Source organism: Lutjanus erythropterus, chromosome 4, assembly GCF_056507025.1.
Source record: "Lutjanus erythropterus isolate fLutEry1 chromosome 4, fLutEry1.hap2, whole genome shotgun sequence".
Classification (NCBI taxonomy): domain Eukaryota; kingdom Metazoa; phylum Chordata; class Actinopteri; order Lutjaniformes; family Lutjanidae; genus Lutjanus; species Lutjanus erythropterus.
This window is the reverse complement of record NC_139320.1, coordinates 35673578-35696851: the sequence shown is the minus strand read 5'-3', so window position 1 is coordinate 35696851 and position 23274 is coordinate 35673578. Positions and strand designations below refer to the sequence as shown.

Here is a 23274-nt window from a genome sequence, read left to right as displayed (position 1 = left end):
AGAGTGAATTAATGTTCTGTTGCTCCCACTCCCCAGTCTTACTTCTCCCTCCGCCCCCGTACACCTTACTTGTCCGCAGTCTAATTTAAATGTTTGTTTTACCGCATCACTCTCAAAGAATTACACATGGTGTGCTTTAAAAGCAGTCGGACTAGGAGGATGGTGAAGTTTAAAAAAAAAGTGGGGAGGAGAAGGAGGAGGGGAGGAGATTGGTGTACTTGGAGAAAGACGGGGAGTTAGATTGGAGAGGTGGAGAGGCGGGGCCAGACAGACTAACAGGAATGGATCAGGCCATAACTGATTAGATATTCTGTTCACAACAGCAGTAGCAGCAGGAGCAGCAATAGCAATGGGACATCACGACTCAGCACGCAGAGATGCTGATATTACCTTCAGACTGCCTAAACGTCCGGGGCCCTCCAGCCGTGTAGCAAAACACATGCAGAGATACGTAATGCTACAAAATTCAGCCATATATGGAGAGAAATTTCTTTGCATGTACACTCTTAGAAACAAGGGCTGAGGTTCTACTCAGAATTATTTATTTCTGAAGAACCCTTTTTTTGAAGAAAGGGTTTGTGAAGGGTTCATTTTAAGACTAAGGGTCAGCATTAAGACCCTTTTTCATTCAAAGAGCCCATTTTTGGAAGTCAGAGTTCTTCAAGGATTGCTGAAATCCTTGAAGAACTTTTTTGTCAAGGACAGTTTCTAGAAAAAAAAAACTCCTGGGATATTAAAGGGTTGTCTGTAGAACCCCCGGGTGGGTTTCAAATAAAATACTTATATTAATGGGTTCTTAGTGGAAGCCCTGGGTGGGCTCTAGATAAAACACTTTGGATATAAAAAAAGATTGTATGTAGGACCCTGAGTGGTGTCTTAATACCACCCCTTAAAAGGTGGAAAAGTCAGGGCGGATTCTAGGTGAAACCATTGCACCATAGAAAGGTTCTCTTTTAAAAAAAAGAACTCTCAAAGCGGTTCCTGGGGACAACCACAGATAGTCCTAGGTATAACCCTTTATATTAGGTTTTAGGTAGAACTCCCTAAAAGGGAACAGAATGGAGCATTTAGCATAGGTTCTACAAACCAAGAATATTTCTCCAGAGAACCCTTTGGGGTTCTAGTTAGCACCTTTACTTCTATGAGTGTAGAGAGTTGTAGTTTGAGGCAACATGAATGTTTTGGTAGGTGGAAGATTAAAGGTAAAAGGATGAAGGGTGCCAAAAGGTGAAAGAGAGGTGATTGCATGTGGCGAGCGGCTATTCCTGAATGCCCTTGTATGTATTTTGGCTCTGATGTTGTTGTGTCATGTCTCCATGCTGATGCAGCGTGTTTAAAGATGGATGTGTGTGTGTTTGTGTGTCTGTGCTGAGGCAGCATATCTACAGATGGATGTAGGAATGGTGGCCTCTCTGAGGACAGAGAGACATTTAGAGGAGACGTTTCAAGGGAGGACTCGCTCATGAACAGAGCCTGACAAAGTTAATAGCTGCTGGCCGTGTGTTCCCCTGCTTACTTCATGGCGATGCGCTAATAAAAACCTCCTTTCATAATGTCCCGTGTAGGCCGAGCTATGTGAGAAATCAGATATGGTATATCTTGTTTAGTTAGGCCCAAAAATATATTCTATAAATGGATCTGCAGAGTGCTGGATGATAACAGTTAGAGGGAGTACACCCACTTGCTAACACTAATGTTTTTGAGCATCTCTCACACCAATAACACACTTACAAAAACAGCTCAGAGGATACTCATACATGTGTACACACACATGCACTTCAAACTCCCAAATTGACTAAGAGCTTGATTTAAAGTCTAAAACTTTTTGTCAGAACACCAGTTAACATATCTTTGTTGTTTCTTCTGATATGCCAAACTTGTAAGTGATATTTAAAGTGTAACTGTGCTCAGTGTAGCAGAAACAGACATGGTGGTCAGAACTAACCGACAATGAGCAGCTGCTGTCAGACTCTCTGTGCCCTCGCTGGAGTTTTCACTAGAAGCACATTCAAATCGTGGCCCTTTGTAAAGGTTTCTGTGTGTAAGGTGACCTGTGTCACAGCTGAAGTAACTGTTTGTGACTCGGTGAGGCTGAGAGGGGGGTCAGTAGCTACAACCTGACTGTTTATAATGGGATCATACTTGTACATCAGCAGCACAAGTCTGAATCATTGCACCAAAATTTAGAAATACTGAGTACATGGTCAGCAAACATTTGTGTTAACTCCTGTAAATGATGCATCTCAATCAGCATATATTTGATAATAAGTACTGTGGGTTTGTTAAATAAGGGAAGTGATATCTTGTATTAATGTTTATGTTGTTCTCCAGTCAGTAGTGCACCAGTTGATAGGGCATCTCCTACGAACAAGCTGACTCTCGGTTGTTTGTCAAGTAATATAATATATTTCATATATACAATATATGAAATTATGTGTTTCGCCACCAGTTACATTCACATACATATTTTAAATTTGAAAAAAAGAGAGCACTGCTTCTGAATCAATAATTCTAGGAGATACCCTGAGGTGAGGTAGGCCTTCTTCAGTACTGGAAGAGATTTCGAAGAAATTTGAAAATGCATTTTTTTTTCCCTGTTTGGACCTTGTGTAAATCCTTAGTCAGCACTCTTCAAGTCCCTGAAGTGGATAAATTCAAAACCAGTGGCCTCACATTGTTGTGTTGATGGGGAAAATCTGAGGTTTCAGAGAACAATGGAGTTAAGACTGCATAGACACAACAACCTAAACCCCCAGAGTGGATGCATATGTGTAAACAGCATTTTCAGATTTAAACAGAATAGTGCAAAAATAGTCCAAGCACAGACCTTACTGACCCCCTGCACACCAAAGTCTGATGACGCACAACCTAGACAAGTAAAGCATCATGGAAGCATGATTCATCTCTTTCTGATGGTTGGCCACGTTAAAAAAAACAAAAAAAACAAAGCCCGAGACAGACAAATATCTCCTCAAAATATGATGAAAAGCGATAAAGAAAAAAGATAAAAATCAGTGTGTGTGAAATGGAAATGAAAGTGTCTGGGATGCCTGGGAGAGAGAAAAAAAAGAAGAGGAGAGAGGAGGAGGGGGGTGTAGGATGGGTTGAGTAGCGACAGATTAACAGAGGTAATGAGAGGAGAGGATGAGAGCGAAGAGCATGACAGCAGAATACAGATACAGAGCAGATTAACACTGTTGGAGTACGTTTCCCTTTCAAAGAGTTCTTATCCAATATACTGCATCCCTCTGCGCACTGCACACACACGCACACACACACACACACACACACACACACACACACCTCTACCTCTGTTTTCTACTGGGCTCTCATCTCAATACATATTGCCTTACCTATTCTCCTGTTATCTCTTCTCTCTGCTCTCCTCTGCCTGCACTCACCCTCTACGTTTTTTCGTGTCTTTTCAAGGACTCTGAAGTGCACCGTATATGTAGGTCACCATAGGTTCCTAGTGTTGGTTAGCCTGTGTGTGAGTGAATATGTCTGTGCAACGTGAGAATGTATGTCTAGTTGTGGGTGCATGTATGCAAGCTGTACTCTCCAAAACGCAGCCTGCAACACTGATCACTCTGACAGGGAAAAGCGTGCAACTCATAACTCACATGCAGTGACCAGTGGTATACATTAAAGGTGCAATACACAACAATTTGTCAGCAAACAACTATTTGCTGTGTAGAGTTATGGCATCCTGAGCAGTCTGTGAGGTCCTGGTGGGTAATTGTATCACAGTGGATCAAAATATGCTTCTGAAAACATTTTAGGTGAGAAATAGGCAATGCGGTATCAGGATCTAGAGCCATCTTTTATCAGCACTGCTTACTTTGACAGTTTGATGTGAGTTTCATGTGTCTACATTGGAAACCAGAGACAAAATTGTAGCCGCCTGGTCACAGTATATCTCGTATTACAGCTAAACATCACACTAAAATATGTTTGTGGAGATATTTTAAGAGAGCAATAAGCAATGCAGTAACAAAATATTGATTCATATTTGATCAGCACTGCCTAGTTTCTCATTTCATCTGAGCCCTGGAAGTCTTCATTTGAAACAGAGCCCAAATGGCAGCTGTCTCGTCACATTACAGCTAATCAGGACACTAAAATATGTTTCTGAAAACATTTTAGGCAGGAAATAGACAAGAATAGTAATATAATCTTGAGCCACCTTTGATCAACTCTGCCTAGTTCGACAGTTTGAGTTTCGGGAGTCTCAAGCCAAAATGGCAGCTGCCTGATTACATTACAGGTAAACGTTACACACTAAAATGTGTTTCTGAAAACATTTAAAGCAAGAAATAAGCAATCTAATAACATAACCTTGATCCATATATTTGATCAATATTGGATAGTGTCTCTGTCCTCAACACATACAAGGCATATTAGTGAGAAATGTTCTTATATTACACCTAAACAGGGCATTAAATGTGTTTCTGAAGATATTTTAGGTGAGAAACAGGCAATATGATAACAGAATCATGAGCCATCTTTAATTGGCACTGCCTAGGTTTATAGTTTCACCTGAGTCCTTGAGTCTCCATTTGAAATCAGAGCTAAAATGGCAGGTGTTTGGCAGTAAATGTCATATATAGCACCTTTAATGCATATCCCGAACATATTTCTGAACATATATTGATTCGAACACTGGGGTTTCACAACACATTGTGCCTTATAGTACTTCAGCGCTGTTGCTTGAGAGGGAACATTACGGAGTTTACAAAAGCTGTAGATCTGCTTTTTTATTTGAATCATCTGAATCTTATTAATTATTTAGGAACTTTAGCAAATTTCGAACAAATATAATCTGGTTTTGATTATAATGTTCTTCCTTAATAATGTCCCAAATGGTAGGTGTGTTAAATGCTTTTTGTTTTATTTGTGTATACATGTCTGTGTTTGTGCATATGTTTGATGAGTCATTACATAACAGGGACTCAGTGGAGATCAGACCTTGGTGCAGACCCAAGCTAAACTCCAGCCACACTGATAATTGTTTTTCTATGCTTTTTTGGCATCTGGGGAGATTATGCTTCTTACGTATTCAGCTTTAAGGAAATATTTAAAAAACATACTGGCATTTGCTCCACTTTATAACAGCCATTACACACTAGAACCTGCTGTTTAAAGTGATTATGGGGACATAATACACAGCAGCATCACCATAATGACAGTACAGCATGCCTTGTGTTATTGCAATAATAGGTTCACCAATTCTCAAGGACATACTGTATGTGGCTATTACTAGTAAAATCATCACCTTTAGGATGATGTAATGCATAATGCAACTGAAAAGAGCGTGGTAACTGTAATATGCATACATATCACCAAGTTTTAATTAAGACCAAGCAATAACAGCACCTTCATAGGCATTTATGCAGACATATGCAGTCTATACCTGAAATGTTCAGGACTTTTTCCTGAATGGGACCATATATGAATGGGAGCAGGGATTTACAGAATATTCAGGGAAATTTGTACCGCCAATTTCCCACCTCATACCTCATAATATTTCAGGGTAAATGCCGTAACATCCGTGTTGTGAATAAAGACTTACATCCATCTGAAAAAAGACGCTTTCACATGGAGCGAGCAAACAAATTACAAGACGACGACAACAACTCCAGACATCCAATATGCTTGTAATGTCCCTTTTAAAGTATCAAATGCATGATTCTGATTTAAGTAGATCACAAATCATTTTACCTGGAAAAAAAACTTGTTGAATATTAAATGCATTATAAAAGCACCGGACAAAAAACAGCTCCTCCATATTCCTGAGAATAATCTCATGGAGTAAGTAATAAAACAAGCAAACTTTTTGTTTCCCGACTCCATGGAAATCATGAATCCTTGAATATAAAATGATTCAGTGAAAATGGTTGAGACATAAAAGTGCTTCCTATCTGGAAAACTGCAGCTCCTCAATTTATATATATTTGTTCACAGACCAGGACCAATATGAGGACGACATTGACATCACAGCAACAAGCTGAAGCATCTGTGTACACGTACATCCGGCCTTGCCTCATCTTCTTCTTCTGTTGAAAACTGTCCCTTGCCCCATCTATTCCAGCGTTGCTATGGCATGTGTGAAAATGCACAAGATGACAATGATCCTGAATATACTTGTCTGTATGAATAGTGAAAATTAGAGTTGACTCAAATTAATTTACCACAAACTATGTGTGAAAGAGCAGTGCCCAACAAACTGGAGCTGAGCAGCATCCTTGACAACTAAGTGACAAAGTGTTTTGCTAAATGACCAAAAAGCCTGAAACAGCATCTGCCTGGGCAACTGTACCCTGTCTAACTCAGCGATCCAGTCTTCATATGTCACCTTCAAGCCCCTGCAGGTGGACTGAGTGTGAAATTAACACCCCTGGAGCACCAAATATAAGGTAAATTTGTCTTGAGTTAATAAAAGTCAGGCACCACACTGGCCAGAAAGCACTTGAGACAAAAATATTTCAGTACTTCGACTTACTTCATAAAGATTTTTTTTGTCTTTGCTGAACATTTTATTCCATAGACTTTCTTTGACAGTCAGTCAGTTAAATCAAACCAGTGGCTCTCTATCACACATATTCTTTATTATAGCTGCTTGATTCACTGGCTCTATACAAAGAAGTAGAATCTACACTTTATAGTTGCTCTGCTGTCAGATTGTTTAATTAGCATAAAACAGCTAATAATCAACAATAAATTATACTTCTCAGAAACAAGAGGGAACAGTTAATTACTGACAGACTGTTGAGAATGTGACATATTGTATTTACTCCGGTTGTTAACTTCTAAAAAGCAAATTGGATACTACAAGTCAAAATATCTAATTTAGAGTAATTCGAACCTGTTAGTGGTAGACGGATTTCTGTATTAACCCTAATTTACTCAACGGCCCTAAAATAAGTGCATGGATGCCGTTGCGAGAAACGGAGTGAGAAAGAGAGTGGGATTAGGATGATAAAGCAAATACGAAAAGCTTTTAACTGCTTCTCATATTGACCCCGCGACCCCAGACAGTTACCTAAACCTGCTACCTGGTTCACCTCTAAAGCTTGGGCATACACTGTACTATTTTAGAAATGTTGTTAATTCCAACTCCTGCTGTAAAGCCAAAGCTCACGATTTATGTGCTCACACTGTACAGTCCAATTGTCAAGCCATGACCTGAGTGCTCACACTGTACATGTAAAATATAAAATAATACGGCGCGTCAGTCCCTGCGGACCATTCCAGCTATTGGCAATTTTCAATAACATTTTTTCTGAAAGCTGTGAGGCAGGTAAAAGTTTATTTGCTAGCAGTAATGCTAAAATCATTGGTGTATGTGGATATGCAGGTGGTGGGGAAGGTGTGTGTGGCTTGTGCAGTTAGCGAGAATTGAACGTAAGATACGGTTTAACGTCCATATATTGTCAATTCACATGATGCATCATGTCACCATGATTTCAGATGCTCTGTTTGCCATTTTATGCAGGCACAGTGTGTCTCCGCTGACCTCTGGGAATCACCTTGTAGCTCTGCTTCCACTGTGCGAGAGCCTGAAACAGCCAACCAAAATTTCTGACATGTCAGAAATTCGTCTAACCAGCCAACGACTGTTCAAGAGAAGTTAATCAGTCCTCACTCCCCCCCTTTGTACACAGTACAGCAAACGACACCTGACAAAGCTGAAATTCTGCCCGAATTTGGCTTATTCATGTGGCTAAAACGTGGGCTCAAATCGTACAGTTGTGTACTCCACTTTGAAGTCACAAGTTTTGGGATCACTTTTACACCGAATATTCGACAGTTAAGTGAAGGCACATACCTCTCACACAGTGAATGGAGAGGTAAGGTATAGTTCAACTGTATGGTAGTTCATATGGAAACTGCAAAAGACATCACTAAAGAATATACTAACATTATTTTTGCTGGGTGCCAGACTTTGGTACCAGTTCTACTGATGATCTGTGGGACGTGCATGTAGAAGCACAATAAAACCCAACATATCTACGTTGTATGACCTTTGATAAAGAAATCCCTCTAAAACACAAAAAGCACACACTTCAGAGAACAGCATACCAACTGATTTTTCTGACTGACATCCCATACGCTTCAAAAGAACTGACACTAAAGTCTGGAAGATCAACAGTGATGGACTCTTTTCCATTGTCATTAGTTCAGTCATTGAAAAGATAAGTTGGAGAAATTAAATATGCATTTTCAGCTGTTTTATCTCTCCATCAGTTCTTTCACTTCAGTAAGATACATGTGTGTGAATATTTTATGTGATTGTGAATTCAAACACAAAAGTACCGTGGGATTTGTATTATCGTACATCAGATGATCAGGTGGAGCCCAGATTCTAACTAACTCATAAATTCAATAAAAAATACACAATACACTGTGGGAGTGAGATTGTGGGAATAATGCATTCCTGCACTGTGAATAACACAAATTAAATTACAGTATAATGATCTACAGGGTAAGTTATCTCAACATCAGAGTTAAATGCATCAAAATTACAAATAAGAATTAGTTGGAGGTTAACGCTGTGGTAAGGCTTTGAGAAGAAAACGCTCACGCCTACAATAAAAATGCATTTTGAATGCCTAACATCTATTGTAACTGGTTATGACAGTTTAATAATAATAATTTTGTAGTGGGAACTTTTTTGTTATCATTTTGTGTTTGCATTTTTAAACATCATGCTAATTTAATCCAATTCTCAGTAGAACATTATGCTCTTGATTCTGGGCTGGAGGACACTGAGGTTGAATTCTAGTAAAATTAAGAAATTCTTTGATTCTTTCAGGGGAAAAATTCAAATAAACAGTCAAAAACAAGTCCCTGCAACACATTTTCTCTCAAAATCTCTCAGGTTTAACAGACAAAACCAGAAAAACTAGGCAGAAAATGTACCCACAGTATTTATAGTCACAGAGAATTCCCCTTAAGAATATAATGTAATCACTACAAATTTATAACCACGGCGGCTTTGAAGTTTTTCATGTAATGTTGTTTTCTTTGAAACAAGTAAATAAGTAAATTGGCAAATCCTGAGTGGGCTTGTTAGACTGCATGTAAACAGTAAGTAACAATCTCTATTTAAAGCTAAAACATACTCAGCACAAAAATAAAATGTATTTGTCGATAAGAAGAGTGCAATTATAAGAGCCACTCCCTGAAAATAAAATCAACTGTCTTCCTCTGCATTCTTGATTTAATATATTCCCAGTTGTACAAATTATTTAACAAATGAGTAACTATCCTCAAACTTCAAACAATGTACCATTTTAGCAGCTTAGAGGGGTTCCGGGGAGTTTCACCCACCCAAAAATCGTGTTTGTATTACAGTCTTATTTATTATTTTCATAGAGAACATCAGCTTTGCACGGTTACAGTGGATTCCAATAATGACAAGATTTTCCACCAGAGAAGAAGTATTCAAATGTCAATAGGAAGGATGAAAATCTTAATGAGGAGAAATTACTTGGAAATTGAACCCGCTGAGACTCTTTCTGCATGGTCATCAGTAGCCAGTCCATCATGCTGCTGTGGAGCTCCCGTGGCTCTCTGGTTCACTCTCACCTGTTTCCTATCACAGCTCGATGGTGAGTTTATTGTATTTCGTCAGCCTAAATACCCCCAGATTTGCTTTTTATTCTCTTACAATGAAACCGGCTTTTGTCTCCAGCTGCTAATAGCAACAAGCTGCTGAATTCCTGCAGCAGGAGCCAAAAGGACAAGCAAATACCCCGTTTGTTTCTTATTTTTCCCTATTTATAGACAGTTTTTCCAGCAAGTGCACATTGGTTGTTTGTCTGTATCTTCAATTTTAGAATGACTAAAAATTACTTGCCAGGAAAACATAAATACTCAGCAAAAATAAACTCAACACTTTTTCATAAGTCGAAGTAAAAGATAAGATTTCACTGCACACTTAAGGTTTATTTCTCTCAAATTTGGTTCTCAAATTTATTAAAATCTGTGTTAGTAAGCACTTATCCTTTGCCAAGATAATCCATCCACCTGACAGGTGTCGCAAGCAGTCCCCAAGAGACGCATGAGTCCAGGCATTATTTTCACTTTCTATACCAACGATTTCTATACATATACACCAAATCAGTATATTCTAAAATATTCTGATAATACAGTTCTAATAGCTCAGTGAAGTAACCAGCATGGTGCGATTAAAGTGGTCAAGTGGACTGATTAAATGCTCTCAGAAGAAGATGTATTAGGTTTACCATCTGACTCTGGCTGTAATGATTGGTCATCCTGCAAGAACACAATGAGTTTGTCTGCAAAAAGACAAAAGACAGAAGTGTTTTGGGGTGAATAGACAATTTCTCCCTTTATTTTTTCTTTCTTTATTTTTTTTTTACATGATTATGAGTGTTCAACACTACTGTAACACTACATGGTACAGGTTAGGGATGGGAGCTATGGCCAAAACTGTCTTTCTCTGTATATGTAATTTTATATCACGGTGCTGATACATCACAATATCATAAAATAACTGCCTCATAGGAGACAACAAAACACTCAAGAGAATAAAACTAACATTAAAAAAAATGGAAGCTTTTCGCCATTGTGAATCTCCTTTGTGTTTTCTTGTCGATCTCTTCGTCTGAGGCGGTTGGCAAAGAAGCTTAAACGTGCATCACTGCCACCAACTCTCACATCCTTTGACAATGTGGTACACAGTTCTGCTGCCCAAATCACATTGCCATGTGGGGCGGCTGGATTTGTGAGAAAATTTCTATTGTTACACAACCCTCGTGTTCTTGTGTTTGGCCATAACTTTAAAGCCGAAACTGTCCCACCAAATAAAAATTTGCTTCAAGATTGTAGGCCAACTGCTTGAGAAACTTTATGAATCAGCCTACCGTACTAACATATTAAGACTGGCCAACAGCATGGTCTCTGACACCAACCACGTGCTGAACAGTGAATATTGTTCGGTACTCTTTTGTGCACCAATAAATCCTAATATTAAATATAAAGCTTAATCCCAGATTAAACATATGCTGAAGGGCCCTGAATGTTCTCTTCTGCGACTGTAATGTTATGTTGAGTGCCTGGTTCTTGCCTTAATTTTTGTCTTTTCTGTGATGTTGCAATTGGAGTGGCTACGCTGGAAGAAAAATGTCTGACTTTATCCAACAATAACAAATTATCATCATCATCATTTATGCCCAGGTTGATGATTAAAACAAAAATTATGCTGTCAGACCGGTGAAATACTGCAGGGGTTGAGCTATGCTAATTATACCCATTCAATTCCATCAAACTAAATACCCACATTTTTTTTTTACCTGTAATTATTCTACTAAATGAATAAATATCCACTATGTGAAATAATTCTGAGATTGTGCCGTGTGCCCAGACAGTTTCCTCACAACTGTGATTCCACACTGAGAGGGTCAGTCTTTCTGTAATACTGGCCAATCCTACAGAGTCGCTCCCTCTGACTCATTTCCTGTTCGGCTCTATCAGTCCGTTCTCTGTTAACGCCACCCATCAAATGGAACTTTCCACTACAGTCACAGCTGACAACCACCTTTTCTCTTTTGAGATAACACTGAATAACTGAATGAAGTTTATGAGAGAAAGGGACAAAGACATCAACATGTACAGTGCAACTGGCAAGAAATTGTGATTTAAGAATTTTAAAAAAGATGCAGAACAAAGTATAATTATTAAAGATGGAAAAAGCAAAGGATAGCCACTCATGTGACTTTTTATTTCTCCAGCTACAGGCCCTCCCTCTCTTTGCCGGCCTGCATTTCAGGAGGAATGAAGGGCGGGTGAGATGCCAAATTGTCCAGGAGTGCGAGGCCACGTGTACTGACATCCATCGCTTTACTCCCCTTTTTTCTCCATATCCTCCCGCCTGTCCTTCCCTATCCCCTCACCCCTCTCTCTCCATGCCTAGCTGTGTGTTATGAATTCATCTGCAGATAAAGCAGATCTATCATTCTGTCATGGATGCAGGGAAGGGAGGTAGACTGTGGAATGCCCTGGCACTGAGAGCAGGGAAGGGCTCTGAGCATAGTGCTACGCTTCCTCGCACATTCCCTGCTGCGCCTGCTCTCGCCCTCTCCGGCTCAGTCTCCCTGTCTGTTTTCATGATCCATGCGATGCCCCCGGAAGGTACCCCCTCCAACCCCCACCACCACCACCCATTCCTGTCTTACCTGTACCAACCAAACCCACCCGAGTCATCGCAGCTCCAACCAAGCAGCCCGCAACTGTAATAACACACTGCCTGGCTTAACAAGAACGCCACCCCCACCCCTCCTCCTCCCAGTTATAAACCAAGGTAAGCTGTTGCCTGGACTGGCTTGACTGACTTCCAGCTCTGGTCTCCAGTTACACTGAATAACACCCTGCTTGCCAATCAGATAGGAGACAAATTACAGGACATGTGCACAACACGGTAGACAGAACACTCAGATCCAGAATCACCGGGCTCACTTGAGCCAAAATACCCAGATTGACTTGACTGATATCGCTGGATCCAACACATTTACAGCATCTGGAATAATAAGACAGCTGTCTGAAATGCCACAATGTAAAATACAGTGTGTTGTGCACGCATTCTGCATATCTACATTCAGTGCATGCACATGTACTTGTCTTCATATACAATATAGTACTATATATCACAGAGGGCCAGTGTTTGTGTTTGGCGCTCAGCCATGACACATGCTGCCACAGCTGACCCCTTTACAAACTCACACTGTTGTTGATAAATTAAAAGTGTGACCAGCTGTACACTCTGTGTATGGGCATCCACAACCGTGAACTGTCTACCACGTGTTTATGACTTAAGGGATTTAATGTGTTGCTTATAGTCCATAAAGTGGTCTCTTTATTTCCTTATCATCTCTTCACCGGCAGCGTGGTTCTATGAATGGTCTGTTGGCCAGTCAGTCCATCGCTTTGCCCCAGACTGAAATATCTTAACTACTTCAAAATTAGGTGCTTCAACTGGAACAGGACTAGTTCCGTGCTGGTGGAAAAGGCCTGGGATAGGGATGGGAATCGAGGACTGGTTCCAGTTGAGAACCAGCTCCTAATTGTCTCAGCGATTGGAAACATATGCCTCCGAGCTTATCAATTCTTTTATCAATGCTGGTTTGGTTTTCTGATTGTGTCCCCCCTGCTGGAAGCGTGCAACAAGGAGTTATGGAAGAGAGTCTTTTTTCTACTCTGTTTCTGTTTCACTGTGTTAAGACTTGTAGATAATAAAACAGTTGCATGCCAAAAAACCTGTGTAGGCCTACGTTTTTCACAGAGAAATTTGGTGTAGTATCAATAAGGGAAACAATAAAGAACAATATAAGTTTGGTGTGTGGATTCCCCAGAGAGTACTAGAAGCTTGTGTCTCATTTAAATTGCTAATACTGTATATTTTTGAACATTTTGCCACCACTATGCTACAGGAACACAAGTAAGTAAGTTAGTAAGCATTGACTAAGGTTAGCTATCAGTTTAAATAATGATTTATAGTCTAATAATATGTGTCTGTATTGATTACTGACATGTTTTATCAGGCTAATTATTAGCTAACTGTACTATTAATGTTTTGTCTTCATACAATACAGTGTAATTATCATTCATTGTTATTGCGCCACTGGTTTTGGCCTTGGTGCTCTACATTTTGGCCGTGATTTCCCCAAAAAATTCTATTTATCAAAGGCCAAAGTAGCCTTTTCCCTAAAAAACCTAATTCCATGCCTGCCATGAGCCTCATCTTACTGTGTGTTTAGCTCTCATTAGCAAATATTTACATGCTAATAGGCAAAGCAAAGTCAAAAATTTCAATCAAGGGCCTCATTACATTTCTACTTGAATGTAGTCTTAAGATAATTTCTGATGCTTTGCTCAGGTTTGATTAATAAAAGATACTGAGCATAAAAACCTTGTTTAAGTAGGTTCTAAAAAGCCCAATCTCAAATGAACTTGCAAAGTTGCAGAAAAAATGGGTTTAGTCAGGAATAGCCATGTACCAAAAGACAAATTATTTCCATTGTTTTTTTTTTTATTATTGTTGGTACATGAGGCACACACTCTACCAACTGAGCTGCAGTCCGAATTATTACACAATACGAATTATTCAGTGGATTAAATATTGGGTCGTCAAACAAAGCCAAACACACAGCTCAATTGATTCCTCACACCTTTAACTGATAATCACATGGTTCATGAAGCTAATATAAAGTTCACCACAAGCTTAGCTTTACTTAGAGATAAGATATTTTCCACATCAAAGTCAGTAATGGTTAGCCTCAGCCCGGCCATTGAGAAGGGCTGAGACAAAAAAATCATGGCTCCCCCAAGAGGAACGCTTCTGCCAGCTGTGCAAAGAAAACAAAGCAGAGACAGAACTGCACTTTTTCACAGAATGTTCAAAAAATGAGGAAATTCGAATTACATATTTCCCCAAATTTAAAAACAAACATCCTGAATTTGACAAAATACCAACTACCAACACTATTAGGAGCATAAAGAGAGCTGCAAGTTCGCAGCAGAATGTCTTCACCTGCCACACACACACACACACACACAAATACTGCTTAATGTTATTATTGTTATTATTTTTTCTTTTTATCAGTTATGCACAGTTTCGTGTTCTAGCTTAGCACTTTAAACATTGTGTGTTACTGCTATTTTCTTGTTTCATTTTGTACAATGTGCTTTGGCAATACTGTATTTTATCATGCCAGTAAAGCCACTTTGAATTTGAAAAAGAATTTGTAAGATTTTATGAAGAACTACTTATTCATGGTTTTCTGCATGAATTATACGTAGATCTAAATTGATAACAAGTCTCGGGGCCTGGCCCTGATGCTCAAACCCAGGTCTCTGCCATCACATTCCTGCTGTTTCGGTGCTCATAATCTACCCCAACTACTTTCCAGCGACTTCTGTGTTTGCTCCGTGCATTTTGAAAGAAGCTTTAATGATTGCCAGGATTATGATCACTGGCAATGTTCTGTCCAATCCAGGAAGTGCCTACATCCAACTGATTAGAGACATATCATGACAAAATGACAAAAGAATCTAACTCACTTGGATTTATTGTTGAAGTTTTTCCAAAAACTTTAAGACCTTCGGTTCTAGTTCATTGACACTATAGACGTTCTAATCAGCTGTGCTTTTGAGCGTCAGGTAAACATTTCTTGCCACAATGAATGTGCAGCGCCCTGGAATATATTCCTTAATATATATTTTTCTCTCTTTCACAACTTTTCGACCCAGGCCATTCTATTTTCCTCCCTCTTTCCATCTTCTCTCTTCTTTGATTTTTCTGCCCCCCCCTCCCACCTCTAACAGAGAGCTGCATAGTGGGAGTGTGTTGTCCCAGTGCCAGGGCAAAAATAGACAGTAAATTACAGAGCCTTCTGAGAACACCCCACTGTGCTGCATGACCTCAAAATAACACACAGACATACACTTGCAGACTCACATACAAACATGAAATACAGAGAACGCTGCCCTACTTCTATACTTCCCATCCAGCCTGTTGATGTGACGATCACACAGAAACTTTTGCGACGTGCCAACTGACGGTCCTGCTACACTCAAGTTATGTGCCAGTGAAGGAAACTCTGAGCTGGATTCACAGATGTTAATGTGATTACTGCCTCATCTCAGCTTACCAAGACACACACACACACACACACGCTCAAAAAAGTATTTATACGGATACGTATTTATCCCCTTGACATGGCTTAACCTCAAGAAACAACATCTCACTTGGCAGCAAAATCACTTCTGTTTCCTTGCAACTTACTAAACTCTTAGAAATAAGAGATCCAAAAGGGTTCTTCCTTAAAAGCTGAGATTACACACAGAACCATCTGTTTCTGAAGAACCCTTTTTAGAGGAAATGGTTTGTCAAGGATTCTTTGTAAGAGTAAGGATTCCATCGAGAACCCGTTTCATCTAATTAATCCTTTTTTTCAAGATTGTTTTCTTCAATTCAAACAATAATAATTATAACATTTTAACATGTTAAAATGATTGATGACCACAATATGCACTCTAGGGTGGTGCAATAATGTGTGGCTTCATTTAATACAATATGGTTCCTCCTAGAACACTGAGAAGACAAGAGGGTTAGAGGTGAAACCCTCATTAAATACAGGTAGACCCCACCCATTACCCTGGGTGGGTTTTTGTTAGCACCCTTAGAAGGTGGAAAGGTTCTGAATAGAACCCCTACAGGGGCGTCTGGGTGGAACCACTACACAATAGAATTGTTGTCACAGGTGGTTCTGATCTGGTATGTTGGGTTCTAGTAAAAAACCTTTATAAAAGGTTCTACCAGGGATCAAAAAGAGTTTCAAAAATTGTTCACAGCTGTTAACTTGATCTGTCATAAGTTTGGGTGCTTAACAATTAAACAGTTTCAGCTGAAAATACTTAAATATTAACTTTTATTTACTTTTACTTCAATGAGTTTACTCAGCAATTACTGAAATACAATTTGGGGGGTTCTAAAACTCAAAGATTTAAGTTTATCTAAAGAAGAAAGGTAAATTATCTCAACAAAAAATTATTGATTGGAAAAACTATTGAGTTCTATTGAAATTTATATTTGTCTCAACCTTTCTGTTTTTACAGTGCAAAGCAAAACTGAAAACCTCCTGGAGACGACATGCTCATCAACACTGCAGGGTAGAAAAAAAGAGTGGACAGGTTAGTGATGAATGAAGATCACAGGTGTTTTGTCATACTCACCTTGAGTGAGTCAAAACAGGCAATGACTCTGCCGTTTTCCACTTGACAGCTCTTGGCAGGGTGGGCGAACTTGCACTCGCTGTCCGGCCGTGAACACGTTCCTCTTTGGAATTCCCGACAAACCTCCAACGTCAGCCACTTAGTGTCCCGGATCGGTGTCACGTTCACCGCCATTTTGAACCAGGCAGGAGTGGAATAGGTATCCAGCAAATAGAATTATATGTGCGTCTGTGTGTTTCTAATGACACTGGGACCAATGATGAGAAAGAGGAGGTAAAGGACATGGGAAAAAGCAGGTTTTAAGAGGTTCTGTCCCCAGGGTGTGATTCTGGAGGTGAAGCCAGTGAGGCCTGGGACTCGCCTACCACCTGCGGCCCATCCTAAGAGTCTGTTTGTGGCTGTAACAGGAATCCTTCAGCGCCTGTCACCCAGGGCCTGGGCTGGTGACGGCCACAGACGTTTGCTTTGTAATCTCTCCCTCTTTCGTTCTTTCTCTCTCAAACACACACACGCCAGTCCACTCTATCGCCTCGCTCCTCAGCTCAACTGTCAGATGAGACGAATGGCAAAACACATTATCGATCGAGTTGGCCCATGATGAAAAGATGCAGGGGCTGGAGGAGAGGAGGAGGAAAGGAGGAGGAAGGAGAGGAGAAGGCTGCGGCGGAGGGGACAGCACAGAGACAATCTCCTTCCACTCAGAGCGGCCGATAAAAGCTGTCTGTCTTCGGGATCAGTCTGCAGAGGAGGGCGGAGGAGCGGCTGACTTCCACAGAGGAGGGCTGAGTGGCATGGATGGAGAGAGGTCTGGCTGGCGGACGGGGCAGGAGGAGATGGAGGGTGGTGTCAGTAGTGGATGGGGTTGGCAGTCTTGGCAGTCCTGGGGCTCCCGGTGTGGCTGGCGACTCCAGCAGCAGACATGGAGAGGCACAGAGGCAGAGGCGGCTTCAGCAGAGCCAAACAGCCAGAGGGGTCAGCGAAAGAAGGCACTTCTCTCTGTGGACAAGGAGGGAAGAGTGTCAGTGGAGCAGGGCTTAACACACACACACACACACACACACACACCATGGTTAATACACTCACATTTGCATTCACATACACAGCTTCATTGGGACATGTTTCCCAGTCATTCTCTTGCACATCCTGCCTGACGGTCGGCCTCACAGAGACCGCCAGGCTCTCAGCTGGAAAATCAAATCAAACACCATATCGCTAACAGTAAAGCTCACGTATTCAACCGCAGACAATTTATTTCAAAGGAGGACAGTGAAGGAGGGAGACAGAGACGGGGACAGAGATATAAAGAAAGAAAATGAGATGAATTCCGTGTTTGTGTCCAAAAAAGTGACCTACCGGGAGAGGTGATACAAAAAATTTCAATACCAATATAGAAGAAGATTTTTTTATGCAACATTACCTGGCTGTAGTTTGTGAGAATTCAAAAACATGAATACAAAATAACTATCCAAAAAGAAAATCAGAAATAAAAAATACTGTATGTAAAATAGAATAAAATGGGAAAAACAACAAAATAGAACTAGTGCACACATACACATTCATAATTGCTAGATATGCACAATATTACACTTTTGGTGATATGGTGATACACATTTTTTTCCACTAGAAATCACCAAGTCTCTGTTGTAAAGAAATTAAAATATTATTAGGGATGCACCGGAATCCAAATACATAATTGGGAAAGCACAAATAATGGGATGGAAACAGATTTTTCTTCTGTAAGGTGCTCATATACCTGTAGAGTTTCCACCATCATGTAAAATAAAATCTTTTTATTTGTAAAACATTTTATCAGTGTCTGATTTTCATATCCCCCTGTTCAACAGGAAGTGGTGGCTGACTTCAGACAGAGAGAGATATGAAAAACACAGCATGAGGATCTGGAAATATATTCCTTTATTAATTATATAAATCATTTTGGTGCTTCGTAGGCACAATAATTGCATTGTCAGTGAACATTAGGTTAGAAAATACAACTTTTTTACGATTTACAAAGACAGATATTTTGTTGGTTGACTACAATAATGATGTCTGTGTGCACCTCTAATAAAAATACAATGATTTTCAAAATGTGCACATTCAAAATAAAAGAAAAATGCTGACAGTCCTTTTGTTTTCATTGGTGTCTGTTTCTCTTTGACAGCTCTTAAGATGGGCAATTAAATTTGTAGTGTTGAAGTAATGCAATTTGGCTTCTTCTCGCATGACTGACGCTGAGCAATCACTGCAAATAACAACTTTGTTATCTGTTTCGGACACTTTAAGGAAAAACTCCAAACAGCAGACACACTCATGTGGGCACAATTAACCCTTTGATGCACAAGCTTTTAAAATCATTATAAATATTCCAAGTATTGATTAAATATCATATCACTATTTTTCTTACTTTATGAACAAAAATAGTATGTATGCATTACTGTATGCTTTAAATGTATGATTTAGAAAAAAAAAAAAGACGTACTATAATAATAATTTTGTTTAGAAAATATTTTCGCTTTTATTTTGCATGAAATAATAACACATTTAATATTTAAAATACATTTATATGTCACTTTGTCACAGATAACATACACATATCACAACTGAAAAACACTTATGTTTAACTGTATGTATAGCTGTAGTGAAGAGTGAACGGCCATTCTTAGATGGTGGAGCGATTTAAGCGATTTGTCTGGTTAATTCTGGAATGCTGACTAGTTACACAACCTGGTGTCCAACTTCTTTAAGCATCATCTTATTGACCAGTCATATCAGCAGAAATATTCATTTCAGGCTGATTATGTCGTAATATTATATGATTATATTTTATTTTAAAGCCTTCATACCGATAGCGTTTTTGAGCAAGCAAGCATCTGTTTTCTGACAGAGAATGCTGAGCTTTTTTTTTAAATTGGCATCAATATCAAATAAGCAAGTGTTTCAAAGTATTGATTAGCAAGTTATCAATCTGCCCATCCCTGGTGAGATTGAAAACAGCAAATCAGCTGGCTGAATGGTTCCAGCATCATAGCTGGCAGGTGGCCAGGTAAGACAGGAAAGATAAGGACAGGATGAGGTCACTATTAGAGACAGCGGGAGAAAGAATGTCACATATTTTCCTGTTTTTCTTTAATTACACACATTCCTGCGTGCTCCTTAAATCCACTCATCCAAACAGTCTCTGACCTCTCCGCTCACATCCGGATGTTGAAAGAACTGACTTCCCCCCAAAAACTCCTACAGCTGCTTCACTTACAGTAAGAGCCCTCGGAGCTGCAGCCCACATGTGGTTACATCACTGCTAGGTCCCCCACACTCAGATGTAATGTTTTTATGAATCTGCTGACATAAAACACTGATATGATTTATGTTTAAAGCAAACATCCAGACAGAAGTTTGTGGGCAACTTTAGAAAGGACTTTATTTAGAGCAACCGATGTGTTACTCAGCTAGCACTGTTATTCATAAGGTAGTCCCGTCTCTAAATATGCAGACTTGGGAATAAGTGACTCCTCTTAAGTCCTGAGCCAGCTACTGTATATCAAAGTTCGGGTCAGATCTGTGTTCAGAAGCCGACTAGTGGTCATGATCTTGGTTTGGGTCAAAAACAGAATGCCCTGCTCTGTGTCTGCTGGGCTGACACTGCCTGTTTTTTTGTGTGTTCAACATCTCAGACTGTGCAGTCAGCTGCCAAACGCTTTCATAAACTATTTTGATAGAAAATAAAGCCATGAAGACAAGCAGCAACAATGATCAATAATGTGAAAAACTTGTGTGTAGTGGCATCTTGCATTAAATGGTTACTGTTTGGATGGTGTTGGATGTTTCCCATCATGGACAGTGAAGAAGAAGTGGATGGGAGTTTCTGGGTTTGAAAAGCGAAGTGCCTTCAACTTGCAGGAGACGACACCACTGGTTACAAAAACATGGAGTCTTATGAGAAATTTACCCCACTTCTAACTTGACTTATGACTTCAGTAAAGAGATTCCTTATGAATCTATGATCACTAATTTCAAGTCTTCTATACAACATGATGTTCATTTTGTAAATGATGGTCCTATTTAGAGTAAAATAGACGATAAAGCAGGATATCATTTAGGGAGGAGCTACTGTGTGATTGACAGGTGATTCTCAGACTCCTTCCAGTGCAACACACAGGACTCACAAAACCCAGATCAAACCGTCAAACTAGACAGTGCTGATCAAATATGGATCTGGGTCTTGGGTTCCTTTCTAGACATGACCAGGTGGCTGCCGTTGTGTTTCCATGTTCCAGCAGAGCCTTCTGAAACTGTAAAACTAGGCAATGCTGATCAAATATAGATCAATATTCTGTTACCACATTGCCTATGTCTGCTTAAAACCTTTTCAGAAACATATTTTGGTGACTGTTAAGTTATAATATGAGTAAGATTGCAACCAGGAAGGTCGCCATTATTTTCTGCTTAACAAATAAGATAAAACCAAGTTGCAGTACATCATCCACCAGCTCTACACTCTCACTGATTCATATGCCATATGCTCTGGTTGCAAAAAAAAAAAAAACACGATGACAACCCCCCAAAACGGCAAACTCAAGACATCACAACCAATCCAAAACCAGTCATGATGGCTTTGTCCATGAATATACTGTCAATGATGCGGACACACCAAAAAACCACTGTAAAAATATTAAGCATAAAATCTGATATGTTTCTCTGACCATAAATAGACCTCAAGTCCTGTACTTAAGACTGTCAGTCCACTATTAGTGGACATACATGTCGTGGATGCAGTAAATTCAGGCATTTCTCTCTGTACTTCTGGAAACTAAAAGAAAGCATTAACTGAAAAAGAGGATGAGTCAGGTTGAAAGAGGGTAAGCTATGCTACAACAGTGATTTACAGCCATTTATCACAAGATAACAGGGAAGGAGCATCAAAGGATTGTTTTTTGATCTGCAATCACCAATATTGCAGAAAAAAAAAATCATTGTTGGTTTGAAGAAAAATGGGCACAAAGAGGAGGAAAGAGAGAGAGGAAGTAGAAAAAGACTGGAGTTAAAATACTCCCTTGGTCAAACATTGATTGCTTATGTGTCATGCTCTCTTCTCCTATTTGGGCCGGTCACATCTGCGGTGAACTACTTTTTCAGCCCAAAGCTGATATTTTGGGCAGTGTGTGTATGTGTGTGTGTGTGGACAAGAGCGAGAGGCCAGGGCAGCCCACTGTATCTGGCAGGAAGACTGTGGTAAGGAGGGAGAATACAGACCAGTGCATTAAATATGGAGTGGCAAAATTAGTCCTCTGCATCGCCTATTCTTACTTACTTCCTGACCTCTCCTATAAATTTCTCTCTATTGCACCACTAAATCCCAGATGTTAGGACAGTAGGTGGCATTTCTTGTATGCAAATAAAAGTAGGAAGATATAAAATGCAAATGACCTGAACACTATTAAGTTATTTTTTTTGTAGAGGGAAATTCTGGGATTTTTCAACCTGGGTCTTATTTTCATTTTTGTGGCCAGTCTGTTAGTGGGTCGTGCTTAAAGGCTTGTCCGCACAGGAGGTGTTCCAGCTGCATTTTTCAGTATTTTTCAGGTTGACAGAACAGATATGCTTATATTATAGTTGGTGATTCACCCATCAAATCTGCAGGAACGGGCCAACACTGACATTGTTAAGGGGAAACTGGAGGAAACCCACACAAGCACAGGGAGAACGTGCAAACTCCAAATAGAAAAGAAATAGAAAAGCCCTAGCTAAACCAGAATTCAAACACAAGACCTTCTTGCTGTCAGTCAAACGTGTTAACAACTGTGCCACCATGCCACATATTGTTAATATTATAAATGAAACTATTAAATTTATTTTATCCATTAACAGTTAGATTCATTAAGTCACAGTAGGCTGTAGCCTCTTTTTCACTGCAACACTGCTCTTCTAACCTGCTGCTTTCACTTTGCAGCCTAAGGGGTAACTTTCATTAATGCTGTAATTTTTGTTTTTGCTCTGTCCTCTGTTGCAGACATTCGAGAAACACAACTCCAGAAAAACAACATATTTTGGGGAAAGTAGTGCGAACCTCCTGAAGGTTCCCAAATAAAACTCAATTTTACATAAAATTATTGTCCCCAAATCCATCTGAAAGTAAACACAAACATTAGATTTTGTAGCTAAATGCATGAGGATCTGCTTTTGGTGAAACTTGCCAGCCAAACCAGCCTGTCTTTGTGTATTATATCTATGTACCTCTAATGCAATTAGTGAATTTTAGAAATGGGACCTGTATGTTATATGATGGGTATCAAGAACCAGTATTTAACCAGTACCAAGTCCTGACTAGTCCGTGCCAATAAGCTACTGGACAAACAATATTCATATCAGTATATATGTTACGTCCCATATACAGCTGACAGGGCAAACTGAAAATTCAATTAAATGCGATAACCCAGGAAACAATTTAACAAGTTACATCTCCAAAATTAAATAAAATAACTGTGGAATATTTTCACATTTTTTCATGTCATGTCTTTT

At 39.6% G+C, this 23274-nt stretch overlaps 1 protein-coding gene across 8 annotated transcripts in view; it reads right to left on the bottom strand.

Moving 5' to 3' along the window:
- The window catches only part of LOC146328799 (muscleblind-like protein 1), a 103932-nt gene that overhangs the window by 55841 nt on the left and 24817 nt on the right, over positions 1 to 23274 (bottom strand). For all 8 annotated transcript variants that reach the window (XM_084717811.1, XM_084717812.1, XM_084717810.1 and 5 more), the window contains exon 2: positions 16759 to 17754. In XM_084717811.1, the coding sequence (XP_084573937.1) occupies positions 16759 to 16932 (174 nt within the window). In that variant the 5' untranslated portion in view covers positions 16933 to 17754. The remainder of the gene's footprint in view (positions 1 to 16758; positions 17755 to 23274) is intronic.